Here is a 16,316-nt window from a genome sequence, read left to right as displayed (position 1 = left end):
AGTTTCAGTGTTTTTCTTCATTGCACAATCACAATTATCTAAATCAGAAAATTTGTGGTCAGCATAGATTACAACTCCCTTAATATCTGTCTGCAGCCTCAAAGTTTCCCTAAACTGGAACACCAGGAATGGGAAACAAAATTAGGTCATCTCTATCTGCTATGGCATGTGGTTTTGTCCCATCTTTAGGCCACTGATTGGGAAAGTGCAGTTTACAGAATGACAAGTATTTTGAACTCATCTCTCACTCTTTTCTTAAGACCTTTTTTTCTGATAACAACTACTATGAACAGTACTATGGCTGCATAACAGTTTATTTACAAATGCTCCTCTTCAAATATATTACAGCAACCAAATAGGAATCAACTGCTCCCTCTTTCAGTGCAATCTCATCTACTATCGGCAAACATGGTGTCTCAAACCTTTCACAACTGTGTCAAAAACTGGGAAGCATTTTTTCTCTCAAAATTCTTATGGGGACCTGTTCCAAAACCTCATTGTCTACACTTGGAAGGTGGAAAATTAAATTATTTTCACTTTGTTTCATAATACACAGGCCCATCAATTTATTTAATTCTATGAACAGACTTGCTGGGTAAATTTTAATGTTTCTCCTTGTGCTAATGAATATGGGTGTTAATAATTGTAGTCAGTCTTCCAGATGAAGTCTTACAAGTGTCTTATGTATGATGCCAGCAATTCCTTAGCTCTATAGGAAATGCCAGATGATGCATCTTAGGGGTGTATTTGCTTTCTCTTTTTTTTCCAGATGCACTAGTCTGGTGGTTTGCAATAATACTGTGATCAACCAAAAAAATTCCATTTGGACATCCTCTCTCAACAGTTATTACTATTGGTTATCAATGACATACTACTCTACTGCACTTCATCCCATTTCTGTTTCTCTGGTCTTCAAAACCACTAGATATTTCCTGCATGAAATTCTAAGCCTTCTCTGTCATGGTAATGATCTGCCAGCTTCATATTATTGGAAGAGCTTTACATTTTGTGGTTAGCATCATTACTGACAGCATTAGAAAACAAATCTGTAAGGAATTCTGTTAGTTCTTGACTTTCTATCCAATTTCTTGTCTTTGCTGACATATTTCCAAAGCCTTCCAGAAAGCCAACATAAAGCAATTAAATCTTTGCAAAGAGTAGTGTAGCCTGCATCTGGAGAAGTAATTTGTATGAGGTAGCACAAAAGGTGCACATTTTGTCAGGCTGCCACAGACCCGTGGTGAATGATATGGGTCAACTGAAAAGATTCTTCAGATGCTTACAAAGGATGCAACTCAAATATAATTACCTTCATATTCGAAACAAATCCAAATCAAACAAATAGCTGCTGGAAATTATACAACCATTTGCTAAATAAATCCATATCTATCCAACTGTACCAGAGACATGCAAGCAAATTTTAGGCAATCATTTAAATTCTTTCCATCAAAATACTCTGTTTAAATATTCATTATTGCCTTGGAAGTTTTATATTTCATCCTACAGGAGTATACCAACATAGATGTTAAAAATATCACAAGGAGAGGACTCCTATCAAACTTTTAATATCCTCCTACTAACCTTAGGTGGTTTAAAAGGATAGTCCGGTGAAAAGGTAATGTCAAGGAAGAAAACTCCACCTTCATATACTGACCCTGGAGGCCCCAGTATAGTTGACCTCCATTCATAAATGTTGTCTCCTTTGGGTCCAGCACTAAAATAGAAAACAAACAAAAAATAACATAATAACCACATACAATTAAGAAAATACTGCATCAGTTACACTCTTCTAGTAGTAGTGCTGGATTTGCAGCAATGCTGTGGGTTGAAAATTGAGTACTGTAGTTGCTTAGTTAGTCCTGCATGACATATCTTACTGGTGTCCTGAGCATTGTCAATGAAGTGATATACTCAGCCAGAAAGAGGTATTAAAACCACACTATAAATTATTCAAATAAGCACAGAAAAATTCTTGACGGTCTTATCTCAAATATTTTAGTGGGCAGATGTGAAGTACTTACTGTACTAGCATACAGAGACTTTGCTGAGATGCCTTGTCACTGTCTTGCCTCACAAGCCTTCCTATTTTCATCTACCTTCTCATCCACCTACCTCATCAGTAGCAGCATAATTACACACATTATTATACAGCACATACAGTACTAAAGGCAGTGCAGTACAAATGACCTTGCAGCTGCACTTTCTAAGTAAGTTACTATCCGAAGGACTTCTGTCACTAGTACAGAAAGCTGCTTTAGTTGGCAATTTTTATGCTATCTTAAAAAATCAAAAAACAAGAAGCAGGTTCAACTGTTGGATTCTGTTAATTCAAAGTTTTCACTTAAAAACACAGTAATGAAACAGTATTTAAAATCTGTGAGAAATAGTTCTATACATGAAACAAAAAAAAATCTCTTATTTACACAGTCAGTGCTTGGAAAAAGCCAATTGAAAACTACTGAATTTATTTGGCATTACTATTCCAAAAGATTATGTAGGCTTCTTTCATACAACATGTTTATCCACAGAAGGGTGTATTTTACCCAGAGTGGCCTCTTAAGGTATATGAAGACTTCTTTTTGGTTCACAGCCTGCTGATACAAGTCATTGAAAAAGGACATGAATTTTAATTAGGATCAGTTGGAATGGGAACCTTTGAATAACTGATTAATATTTTTCAAAGGAATGCAGTGTTTGTAGATTTTTCAAATCAGTGACGTAGTATTGTCTTAAAGCATTTCTTGTGAAACCGTTCTTGTTATATTTGCAATAAAGATTTCCACAGTATGCAGGGGTTAGTGAAATAACCCTGTGCATAGAACAGATGAAAGCTCTTGGCTATGCTCCATGCCTCACAATGTACCCAAGGCATACAATTATTATACGACATCATGTCATGTTCACTACTCAACTATTCATTTTGTTCGCTGAAAGTTAATAAAACCCTCTTTCACCTGAAATTCCTTGGGCTCCCTTCATTAAAACTTCTGACTGCATGATTCCCTTCATACAATGCAGTGACTGAGTGTGGCATAGTTCATTAGTCATGGTACCTACATCAATTTTCTCTAATAGCTGTTAATGCTTCTTGGCTTTCTAAACTATGTGCTTTCTTAACAAAAATGGGTTACAGAGAATATAACATTATGGAACATTAATTAGCTATCAGCCATAGTAACACAACTAACAATTGTTTTAGAGATAAAATCTGGCTTTTAAAATGTCACAGTAGCAAAGTGTTGACTGTTTGCCATCCATCCATCCATCCACCCACCCACCCACCCATCCATATTTCACAGTGTCTGCAATACATCAAGTTGCTAGCTGCCAAACAAATTTAATTTACCCAGTTCTCAGTTTGCATTAACCTTTGAATAATAAAGCACAGCTGAGACTGCTCTAAGAAACAAACCAGAGAATGAATAATTAAAAACACCTCCACTGCCTTTAGAAAGACCAATGCCGAGTCAACAGGGAAGGTTTAATTGTGACTGAACTAGGCATTAAGGGGCTAATTGAACTCTTTATAAGCCCAACAAATGTGGGACTACATCAGAGCTATGGTATACAGGGTTCACAGAAAGTAAAGCCTTAAAAAAAAGATAATCAGGCAATTAGTTCAAATAGAAAGAGGTAAGAAGCAGGAGCAGCCTAAATCTTACATGAAAAAAGTCTATTATACGTGAAGGAAATCCTTTCTTATTTCCTGCAGAAAAATGTTCTAATACTTGGAGAAGAAATGACTCAGTTGATGCCAGCAGGTTAAAATGGAAGTGATATAAATGTCAATCCCTGAGAAACAGTTGAAAAAAGCAAGTATCAAAAGCAAGCCCTGTCTTTATTAGAGCTTATGTAGCCAGCAGAGGATGGCTGGGTTTTTCTTGGGTTTGAGCAAGGCTCACTTTTTTATTCAAAACTTACTCTGATAGTGGCAGTTTCATAATGTATATTATTTTTATTTGTTTTGTCTATTTATTTAATTGCATTAACATTTGAAATGAGCATTCATTAATTAAAATAGTTGGAAAATGCTCCATCTGTCAGTTGAACTGTTTCAGCACGTCCAGCTACAAACCCAGCCTGATCACATTCTAAGGATGCTGATTAACATTAATTGAAGGTTTTCTTTGCAAATGAGAGATGAAGCTTTATTAAGCTTTATTATTAATTTGAAGAATAGCTGGAATTGTATGGAGTGTGGGTAGATTGCTGTTATCGATGTTGTCTGTTAGAGGGCTTGCTGGCAGCAAGGCCATTCAGCTCATGTAAAATACGGATTCATGCACACAGTCAACAGCTGGTACTGAGGGCAACAGCATGCACGAGCATAACGTTTTTTCCCTTGCACATTAATAATACAACAAGTTTGACAGGTGTATTATCTTTGTTTCCTTTCTCTCCTAATTGTTAAGCCTTTTATTTATCCACATTATTGGCAACGAGCACTACGACTCATCAAGCTTCACCAGAGAAAATTCCCATATGTGCAAGACCTCAGCCAGAGCCTGATTCTATAAGGTTTACAATGCAAGAGGATTTAATTGCCCTTCTCTCTACATGGATATTTGCCCAGCGTGCTGAAGCCCAAATGGTTTACATTCACTGTGATTTATATTCCAACTCTATTAGTGTTACTGGCAACTGAACCACAGATCTCAAAGAAAGTAAACTCAACATCTCAGTGCCTGGAGTCCTGTCATCTTTGGGAGGACAGGTTTGGATGTACACCTGCTCAGCAAAGGGCAGACTAACTGCCTTGAACTGAGCTGACCCAGACAGGGCATATAAGGCTAATGCTGCCAACCTGGTGCAGAATCAATGGAGATGGCACTCCCAGTGCTTCCAGTGTTACCTCCTAGTGGCTTAGGGCCAAGGGGGTGCAGCTGGGCAGGAAGGCCCTGGAGGCTTCAAGTTACCAAGGCTCATCAAAAGCCAGCTCTCCTCTGCCACTATTCCCCACAGAATAACGCCCGTTCCATGTGACTGGAGCTGTGGGTGGCTGGATGTGGAGTCACTTTTGGCATGACAGCAGAATGGGTGTGTGATATTCAGGAGAAAGAAATCAATAAAATCATGTCCTCTGTACTCCATTTTCCTTTGCTTCTGCCTGTATCCTTCTGTTCTGTCTCTGCTTCAACATATATACTTGCAAATGAAATGTATGCACATAAATTGCAGTTAGTTGCAAAATACTTTAAATGCTGCTATAACTGAATTCATTTTGCTTTAAATACACTTAATGCACTGAGTGTTTTCCATTCCCTCAAGATGTTTTAGGCAGGCAGTCACTTGAAAGTAGTGCTGCTAAAAACTGCTTGTCCCGTACAATGAATCAAAAATCCCAGGCATTCCCTGCATTTAGAACATACTAAAATATTCAACTTGAAATGATGCTGAAGGGCTGTACGTAAGCAACAGCTTCTATGAGACATACCAGATGAAAACTTATCTGAAGAAGTTAGGAAAGTAACGTTGCCTTTCAGTTTTATCAGAGCTGATTTTCCATTGCCATAGTTTAATTCAAAACAGTGAAAATACAGAAGGTCAAAGAAATAATGGTATCCCACATGTTTATCAAGTAGCCATATGGAATAAGTTAGTCAAAATAATGTTATTATTTTCTAATCTAACTTAGGTTTCTTGATGAGGGATTGCATGCCTCCCCAGTGTCTATAATGAGGTAGCATGACTTCATGCTGTGTTTCTGGTGAAGTGGAAAATGAGGACCAATCCAATGTCTTCCTTTGCACTCTGTCTCTAATCTTGTGGGAATCCACTTTTACAGTATAACTGTAATCCTTAGCACAAGGGAAAGGCAAGCCTGTAGCACAACACAAAGAAGTAACCTCGGTTGTCTTCCTAGTTCTGACACGTGATTGTTGTGTGGAGAGAGGCAATCAAGCCAAATAAAACAGGAAAGCATCATGGATGAGAATCCTTCCCATTCCTCAGGACGCAGAAAGAACTGGAAAGGTCCTGACTGGCTGAGGTTAAGTTCATTTTTATCCTCATCTTTTAGAATAGGGTGGAACCAGACTGTTATACTAACTTTGTCCACGCTAACTTTCTTTGACATTCTCTATGATAATTCATCTTTGTCTAATGTGAACTGCATCAGCACACAGAAGCAAACCACAGATCTAGGGTTCCCTTGTATGAAGCTCAGTCCATGGTGTACGCTGACCCTCTCAACTATCTTTGGTAACATATGGCAGCAGAAGAAGGCCCTATGTAATGCTTTACTATTTAAGCAATTTCTCTCTGAGTAGAGAAGCTCACCACACAATCATCTCCCCTTACAAGACACACAGCGCAATTTCTTGCAGTCTTGTTTTGTGCACATCTAAAGTCATGCTGGAGTAGATTCTGCCTCTAGCTGCCTCAGTGCATGCTTCTGAGGAACCACTTGACCTGAGGGCAAAGTCGATATAAAAGTACTGGGAGACTGGCAAAATAATTTAAGAGTGCAGCTGGTGGGAGAAGAGGATGAATGTGACAAAACTGAAGACTGCAGATTCAGCTCTCAGTGAGATACATCTCGGGAGAAACTCAGATGAAACCTAATTGAAACAATTCCAGTATGTAGCCCTGTTTTGAATGCTGTGCTAAGCAAAAGCATTTTTTTGGTCTGTACCACAACTCAAGGCCAAGTGAGCAACAGCAGGGCTCTGTGTCTGCAGAATAACCTATGAAGAAGTATACCAGTAGAAGGCATACTGAACTTATCAATACCTGAACCACATGCACACCCAGCTCAGGCCTATGCAACAAGACACAAAAGCCGTGGAGCTGAGAAGTGTTGGCATCATGCCCTCATGAATAGATGTGGTCCTCAGCCCTCCTTTCCTGCTGCTGTCTCTTTGGCAGTGTCAGTGCACCGGTCATCTACTCTCTTCCTAGTTTCCTCCTCTCTCCATTTTCCACTCTCACTCAAGTTTTCATCCCCTCCTCTTCCCTCATTACTGACAATTCTACCTTTATTTTCTGGTTTCTCCTTGAGGGTGATGTCTCTCCCTGTTCTCTGCATGATAAGGAATCACTGTTCCTTCTTCATGGAAGATGCTTCTTTCAGATTCATGCAGATCCCTTCCCCATAAGCACTTCCTTTTCTTTTTCTCTTATCCACAGGCATCAACGCATCCTGCTATTTTATATCTTTCTACAGAAAGGAGGGGATGGGAAATGGTGCAGGGGAATTTTATTACAGTACAGCAGTTGCTCATATGGTCTACTCTTTCTCCATTTCCTTTCTTCTGAGACGTACAAAATGAAGAGCAAGCAGAACGGGTGCTGCAGTAACAGTGGGGTAGGGAAGGGAAAGGAGTCACAGCCGCCTACCTAGATGCTTCAGTGGTATCAATAGGTACTTTTATAAATGTATGCAATAAACAGTTGCCACAGCAGCCAAGGGAATACATTTCTACAAAACAAAAACAAAGAGATAAGCAGCGAGCACTGAGACTGCCTGTGGCAATGGGCACAGTTGTATGGTTAATAACATCTCTGCTATGAATAAAATTAGTAAGCTGGTCTCCTAGCAGTAAAATCAAAGAACAATTAAAGAAATAAGCCCCTTCAGTATTAGAGAGAATTACTGCACTTTGGCTACCGTATTCATGACTTAAACCCTCATCAAGAGACAAACCTTCCCCAAATTTTTACCTTTAGAATGTGTGACTTCATTCTGAGCACTTGCATTTATTTATTTATTTATTTATTTATTTATTTGTTATATCATTTTCTTCATGTAGGTGGTACAAAAACTATCATCATCAACAGTCTGTAAGGTGCTCATGGTTCTTACTGGTTTCAATCTACACCAAAGCTGGATAATTTTCAACAGTAAAATCTGAGGACAAAAAGGTCCTAACTACTCTAAGAAGGGATGTTTTTGAAAACTTGTTTACTTTTACTAGATCTCATCTGTAGTGCAAAAGCTTGTTTTTCCATAATCTACATAGGTCACTGCTAAAGCAGTGACTCCTATTTACTTCCATGGAAACTAAAACTAAAACAAAGAGTACAATAACACAATGTGACAGAGTCAGCTACAAAGCACTATTTTTCATACATGGTCACCACCATTAGCCTGTTTGTGTGGATGAGTTGATAGAGACTCATTTTGTGATGTAACAGGTTTGCATGGCCATCCAGAATGTGCCTTGTCTTTCATGCTGCTGCTGATATGCACCACTGTGCTCTCATCCAATATTTGGTCTCCATAAACATTCAGCTAGCATCAATGAATGTCAATGGGTGCCATGTTTTCTGCATGGAGGAATTCAGTTCTGTTTCATACAGACACAGACTGTGGTCAGACCGTACCTCTGCTGCCGTCTGCCACGCAGCAACAGAATGTAACAGAATGTTGATGGCAATGTTCAATCTCTACTTCATACCACCACCATCAACCTTAAATGTCATGGGCCAACATAATAAAAGAGGAGATAATATTTTTGGAGCAGCACTTGTATAACTCTGAAACTTGGGTCTATGCTATATCCAGTATTTGGTCAACCTGCCAACAATTAGACAAGGTAAGCACCATTTTGGGGTATACATCTTTCATTAGAATTATTTATTCATAATGGAAACTGAATGTGAAGCAACTGGGCCACTAACTGCTCAGAAAGGCTTTAGCAGAAAGAGATTTTAGACAAATCACTTTTACCACTCAGCTTCCACTACAGTAAAAAAATTCACTGTAATTCATTGAAAACCTGGCTCAGATCCTCTCCCTGTTCTTCCAGTTTTGTGATTAAGACCATTTTTCCATAAGAAACTTAGAAGAAATAATATTGCTTTGAGGCAAGCATTAAGGGAAGGAGGATATTAAGATATTTTTCTAACTCATGCTACAATCCCTTCAAAATGGTTATATCCTGCTTTCATCAAATGCTTTTTATTGAAGTCAGTTAACATTTCCATCTACACTTTCGAACCAATGTGTTCGTGGTAAATGCGTCTGGAAGAACACCTAAGACAACAGATCCCAATGAGCTGTCAAAGGGGCAGCAGTGTATTACTGGGTAACACTAGATATTATTTCATATACTTACTGAGAGCAATTGAATTCTGTACAATATGGCACTGTCTCACTGTTAGCCTCCTCTAGGTTTAGCAGGATGTTTCTTAGGGGTACATTTATCACCAAAAGCAATTCTCGGTTTAACTTTGGGGCTTCCAGCTACTTTCTTTCTTGCAACAAACCTGCAGCATGCCAGCTTGGTGTGCCTGAAGTCAGTATGAGGCAAATTTTTTTTTCTTGTGATTAAACTTCTCTGCATGCATGCCACTGGAGCCATTAAAAATTATTAAGGGAACCTGAAACACAGGTTCCCTCCTGCTGGAGCTGCGTTGTGTTTAAAATTCATGAGTTTTGGCCACAGTAAAAATAACAAGTAGATTAAGAACAAAGCAAATGTCACTTTATTATCCACTACTAAGTAATAACACTAAAAAGTACTAAAGGCATCCTAGCACTTTTGCAGGCTGGTATTATACCAAGAGTACTGCGGTGTTGTTATCCTCTAAAATCCTGTCTTCAGAGCGTTCCTGAGACAGACACCATCATGAAGAGAACTGCTTCTTAATGCACAAAACAGTTATTTATATTACAGTATCTACAGCAATTTATTCACTGCAAACACCATTACACAGTGTATGATCACAGCATGCTGAGTATTCACAATGAGATTTTAAAAATGGCAATTTTGTTAAGTATTCTCCACTTTGTTCAGCTGAACAAAATTTTCATAAAACCTTTCACAGAAGGCTTTCCTTGTTCAGCACCGGAAACAAGGATTTGCCTCCCATGACACATCTACGGGTTCAATTCCCTTTTGCCATGTTTACTTTCTTTCCTTTTAAAGCAAGATCACTAACTGTGGTTCCAGATCCTTTATGCCAATAGAAATGAACAGTATAGTTTAAATAAAATATTTATTGGCCTGATTTGCCTCTACAGTAAACTATACCAGGAGTGTCTCGTAGCCATATTGGAGCTAAGGAGTAAAACACAAGTAACCATGAATGAAAACCACTACAAATAAATGAAAAGACATTCCTGGGACCTTTTAACATGACCTCCAACCTTGCAGCTTGCCAGGTGATATTATTTCCTTGTAGCTCCCAATTTGCTTTTCCCTGAGGTTTTCTTTTTCTTTCCCAGTATGATAATTTATTTTCCAAAATGTAACCGGTTTTTAATTTCACAACATTTCCCCTTCCCCACACCAGCTGTAGTTTTGCATTCTGTCCTTTCCAAGTTAAACAGCAAACATGTCACAAAGCAGTGGGGTGGCACCATCAGGCATTACATTTATAAATTCTAAATCTAATTTAAAGGGATGAAGTGATAGAGTGTGGACAGATAGCACAGAAACCTCATAGCAGCCAGAAGATTTATGAGGTGCAGTGTGGAAGAAAGCATTCTTTAGAACAGCACTGCCCTTTCAGTTTCTGTGGAAACCTTAGAGGCAGCACAGAGGAGGAGAGGTAGAGCCCTGGCTAAGGCAGCCCAGCTCCAACAGACCAGAAAGACTTGTAATTCATATGTACAGTATATTTAAAGCTTTGGATATGACACCCATTTGATTTGTTGATTTGATCATTTATAGAAAAATGATCCCGAACTCCCACTCTTCATTGAAAATTATGAAGAATGGAAAAAGCTCACACACGGAGTGCTTTGTTTTGTTTTGTTTTGTTTTATGATGGATGGATCTGCTGAACTTCTTCAAAAGCGTCCTTCACTTTCTGATGTGGAACTGAGGAACCTCATGTCAAGAACTGAGTTGGGTTTCCGGATTCTGAGGTGGAAGACTGCAGTCTAAAGTACACTGACATACAGCAGTGCCTACTAGCTCACACCATGGGTTATTGACTCCTCTGCACATAGTGGGGATCAAGAGAAAGTAGAAGTGAGGGAAGCAATGCACCCCTATCATACATCCTCAGTTTTGCGCTACATTAGAACTAGTAATTGTATCATGAATATCACTGTATTTTACAACTTTTACAAAATGAATGGCAAAGCAGCAGCATATCAGATGTACTTTAATGCCTGACTATGGCTCATATATCTTAACCCGACTTTACAGTATCAAATGCCAGTGGAATAAAGACAGAGACTTTCACTTTTTTTCCCATTTCCTGCTTCTAAACTATACAAGGTGAACTGATTTTCTGAAGTACTTGTGTTAAACTTCATCAGCTGTTTAACTGTTCAACTTCCACTATTCTTGCTTTTCTCAAATAGGCGACATTTTAAGTTTGAATGGAAAAGAATTCAGATATTAAAATGGGTTTGTCAGCTTTCCTAAAACGTAAGTATGAAAAATAGATGTTTAATTGTTCTTCATTTATTATGACTATTAATCCTTTAAGATCAAGGACACAAGATAATAAGTGAACTTTTAAATTGAGACTGGTTTAGTAGCATCCAGAACCATGCTATATAATGATATAACTTACAGAATCCTGTGATTACATAATGAGGCCATTAACTTTAGTGTCCAAAATGAGAGCATAAAAGATTCCACATTTTGTTTAACATACAAAACCAAAGTAAAACAATGTTTTTGGTTAACTTTTCTATTTTAGCTACCTCCAGTCTATTTGAACTTGAGAACTGCTGACTACTGTTTGTTTAGCATATTGAATTTTTCATGTTATTATTGGCCATTAAATTATAAAATTAAATAAACAAAACAAATATGATTCTGTATGGTTAACTAGTGAAGCAAAATCTTTTAAACACAATCAAAAAGAAATTCAAGGTGGATACGTAAGAGTTTTTTTTCAGTCTTATCCAAAAAAGAACTTTACAGTCTCGTAATTTAAGTAAAATTAGTGTAAAGATACTCTTGGCAGTAGCCAGCCATTTCAGAAACTGAGAATGACTTACCCAGGGTGATTTCTAATGTATATGCATGCACATTTTCTGATGATTATGACAACTACAAGCAAAACATCAATATTTTTCATTGTTTCTCAGAAAGATTGCTCAGCATACCCACCACTCATTCTTTCCTCCACTTGGAAATAATTTCTCAAACAGCCTATTAAGAGGTTTGATTTGCTCAAGCCTGTCATCTTTAATAATTCCATCTGCAGGCAGTTGTCTGAATAGGAGCCTCAAAATTCTGATTCCTTATGCAACAAGAGTAATCATGTAGGTTGTTTTTTTTTTTTTTGTTTGTTTGTTTTTTGTTTTGTTTTGTTTTGTTTTGTTTTTTTTGGTGAAATGGTCTGATCCTGAGATTTCCTTTTTCTAAGTTCTAGATTTTCTAGAGATAAGTAGGTGATACAACTCACCCAAGATACTGAAGAGGGAAAGCAACAAAAAACAGATAAATTAGTTTCCACTGAGAGTCCTTAAGCACCTGGTTGTGTGGCCAGCTACCCTTCTGCCTATCCTGTAAACAGAAGAATAGGCTCAAAGAGAGACTCTCCTCATTTCAGTAAGAGATTCACACATGCTTACATGTGAACTGCTTGCTTACACGAGGGAACAACTCTATATTATGGCATAGATTAACTAACATGATGTTAAACACATTATAAAACAAGTCATTTCCTCCTGAGTAAACAAGCCTATAAAGCCAACAGGCACAGAAAAAGGAAATTTGATTCTGAAATCCATACACTTCAAAAGCAGATTCCTTTTATTTAGTCAATTTAGCTAAGAGGCTGTCTTATTTCTCCAGATCTCTGGTAAACAGCGGAAAATATGCTTGGAAATTGTTGGCTATCTGACACGCTTTTGTAACATTTGTTCTTCATTTGAAATCATTCTCATATTTCAAAATGGAGAGCAGCCACAGGTCCAAGGTGAAAGAAACCTCAAAATATCTCAACTTTTCATTGAGACTGGTTGACCTCATTGCAGGCCACTTTCTGACTTAACAGAAAAAAACAACCCTCAATGTGCTCTTCAGTTTCTGAGGATGGAGGAATTTCTATCACTTAACCAACCAGCCCAAATGACTGGAGATCTAGGAGGCTCTTGAGGAGTGTTGGAGCGAGACTTCTTAAGGTGCACTTCCTCTGAGGTGGAAGACTTATCTGGATACATCACAAAGTAAACAGAAAATAAGACAGATGGGAATTTCTCATTTTTCTATCCATTAGGATTATTTTCTCCTGGAATATTCCAGGAGCATCTCCAAAACTGAGGTTATGAAGAAGCATATGTTGGAACAATCTTTGCCTATTTATGTCACTGGAAATCCTCTCAAAGTCAGAGCTGGAGTAACAGTGTAAACTTGTTAAAATTACCAGTACTTCCAGGAATTCTGCTTGTGCCACAGCCTCCACCATAAGAACAGAGGTTTCCTAATGTGTTTTTCAGAAAGTTCATTTAGGACAAATGAGGCTGAGTCAACATTCTTCTCACTTCACCGATCTTCACTGCACTCTCAGGATGAGGATTTGTGATTAGAAAAATCTAACACATTGGGTTCATCCCTGATTTTATTCCAAAGCATTAGGATGGAAGACAGACTTGGTGCTGGAAAGTGCATGGCTTGCAGGAGAAGGTTCCCAGCTGTAGGACACACTCAGATAAAGTCAGGGACCTGCTTGTAAAAGCAGCCTTCATCATAGAGCTGGAGTTCATGGGATCAGTCACACACAAGTGATACATTCTCTAAAGAATAATCAACATTTCTTATTAGTAAAGGACAGGCAGCATTCTAGCCTGTAAGCTGTAATTGACTCATCTCGCAGAAGAATTAAACATCACCTTTATAAGGTGCTGCTTTTACTTTTATTTTTGATAACTGCTATGTAGATTTTCTATATCAAGATATAATACCAACAATAGCTGAAATTGCCATTATACATAGGTTGCTCCAAATATAATTCCTCCCATTTATTTTCATGGGAACTACAACAGATACAAAGAGCACAATAGCACTATTTGATAGAGCAAACTCTCAGCTAAAAAACATTATTATTATTATTATTTTTCACACAGTCACCACTATCAGCATTTTCACCTCTCACGAACAAGAGCCTTCATTATGTACTCATAAAAATCTGTACCAGCAGAGGTGACCTACTGTTGCCATCACCACTGCTGAAATGCCTCACTCACTGCCCCAATGTGCTCACATCCACTATTTGGTCTCTGTAAACATTCAGCAAGCACTGATGAATGTCAATGGGTGTCACATTTTCTGCACGAAGAAATTCAGTTACACACCTTTGCTTCATATACGCCTCCACAGCAGACGCCATTCTGTCAGACTGCCCCTCTGCTGCCATCTGTCACATGGCAACAAAGTGTAACGGAATAGTGTTGGGAAGGTTCAACCTCTACTGTCATACCACTATCATCTGCCACTGATTATTGTGAACCAACATAATGAAATAGGAGGCATTACTTTCAGAGCAGCCCTCCTCATAATTTCCTTGGAAACAACAATTTGGAATCCTTATTCACGCAGATGTTTTTTGCATGATAAAAATTACACTGTTGTTATTTTCCTTCCTATTTTCAGTCCCAGCTCATCTCCCTGCTTCAGCTGCTGGTGAAACTGTTTCTCATCAATGTTTGTTCATAACATTACTGGTGGTGTGCATTCATTGCAGCAAGTGACAAAAGATGGTTTGAGTCAGAACTAGCACCACAAGAAGAACCACACAACAGAAAACCAGTCATTCTGAAATTTTCAGCTGGAAAAAGACATGAAGCTTAACCCGTGAACAGTAGAGTTACATTACTTATTTTTATCATATTGCTTATCTTTATTGTCATAATTGAGCTTGTTTAATCATTGTATATTCAAAGCAAACAGCAGATGACTGCAATTACAAGACTCTGCACTCAGAATAACACGGATACATTTCTATAAATGATTAATTGCTACCACATCATGGGATAGACAGTGTCCTGTTACACTCAGGCTCCATCCAAATTACTGCTTTCAGAAAGACTCACTAAGCAAAACTGAAAATATGTGTACAAAATGGGGGGACGCTGAAGAGAATGCAGGATGGATAGGAGTGTAACGTGGGGTAATGAAGGAAAGGATTATTCACTAGCAAAGAGTAGGGATTTACACCGAAGAAGGTGTTTTCTCCTCTTTTTGGTATTCACAGGAGAGAAAATATGAGAGGACTAAATGGCTATGAGCTACAGAAATGTCCATTTTGTGGTCTCTGGTTCAATGCTAGACTAGATGGCTTTTGTCCAAGTTGTGTGTGCTTGGAGGCTCTTTGGTGGTCTGTGTCTAATGAGCAGTTTTTAATAAATCCATTTCTCAGTGGACAAATGTCCCAGGTCATAAGAATATTATTGCAGCTTTGCTTGGATGGAGGAAGAAATTCTTTTTGGCTTCATGTGAGTTCTCCTTGCACAGGCACCCAGATTGCCATGAGAAAGTGTGTCGTACAGCTGCCTGTCTTTGCTGGTGATTTGTGGGTTAAGTGGAAACAAAACTGTACAATTCCCTGTAGTGGTCAGTCCACAAATATTGCACTGGGTGTAATCATTTAAACAGAAATAGGTCTTGTTTTTTTCTAACGCAGTGGAAAGGCATCATGGAGACATTTAAAGCCTTTGAATATTTAAAGTCTGTATAAATAACTTGGATGTGATCAAAATCAGCAATGGTTTACCTGCACTGTTAGTGACAATTTAGCAGAAATCTCACTGTCTGAGAAACACTTAAATATACCACTTTCCATATTAAGAGGAAAAAGTATTCCTCTGTCAGATCATATCGAATTACAACAGCGTGCCCATGTATTCTTGTCATTCGTTTCTGCACTTATGCTGGTTTCGATGCTTTCAAAATAATCCTTTTTCAAAATTAATGTACTTGTCAGCTGTACATTCTGGAAGGGAGAGCAGATGTTTCTTCACAACTGTATGCACAGCTTTTTGAAGAAAATTCTGTTTATTAATAGTAATCGTTTTCTCATCGCTTCGCAATTTCTTAGATAATGGTGTAAAACACAATTTTCCTTTCACGTTCTCCGCATACTGAAGAGACAGATGCGGTTATAAGAGACTACTTATACTGAGGGCAAAACTTAGTACTGCTTAATGTGACTTAATGACTAAAAAATGCATATCATTTAGAGACAGCATGTAGTACTCAGCTCAGATATTATTATGGTCAATGAGTACACTTCCCTGCCAGTCAGTAAAAGGATTTGGAATTAAATCAGTTTTTATTTTATTTGTTCAAGTAGACACACTAAAAGCAGCAGAGCTAACCACATGAGTAACACAAATGGGATTTAGTTCTTGCTCTTAATCTTCTTCGAGACAGAAGCTCACATACAACAATATATAATTCAGC

General features: G+C 38.1%; 1 protein-coding gene across 2 annotated transcripts in view; it reads right to left on the bottom strand.

Moving 5' to 3' along the window:
* Positions 1-16,316, bottom strand: part of LOC140248152 (ubiquitin-conjugating enzyme E2 E2) — a 208,456-nt gene that overhangs the window by 40,305 nt on the left and 151,835 nt on the right. For both annotated transcript variants that reach the window (XM_072328619.1, XM_072328618.1), the window contains exon 4: positions 1,582-1,714. In XM_072328619.1, the coding sequence (XP_072184720.1) occupies positions 1,582-1,714 (133 nt within the window). The remainder of the gene's footprint in view (positions 1-1,581; positions 1,715-16,316) is intronic.

Source organism: Excalfactoria chinensis, chromosome 2, assembly GCF_039878825.1.
Source record: "Excalfactoria chinensis isolate bCotChi1 chromosome 2, bCotChi1.hap2, whole genome shotgun sequence".
NCBI lineage: Eukaryota > Metazoa > Chordata > Aves > Galliformes > Phasianidae > Excalfactoria > Excalfactoria chinensis.
The sequence above is the reverse complement of the archived record's forward strand: the minus strand, read 5'-3'. Positions and strand labels throughout refer to the sequence as shown.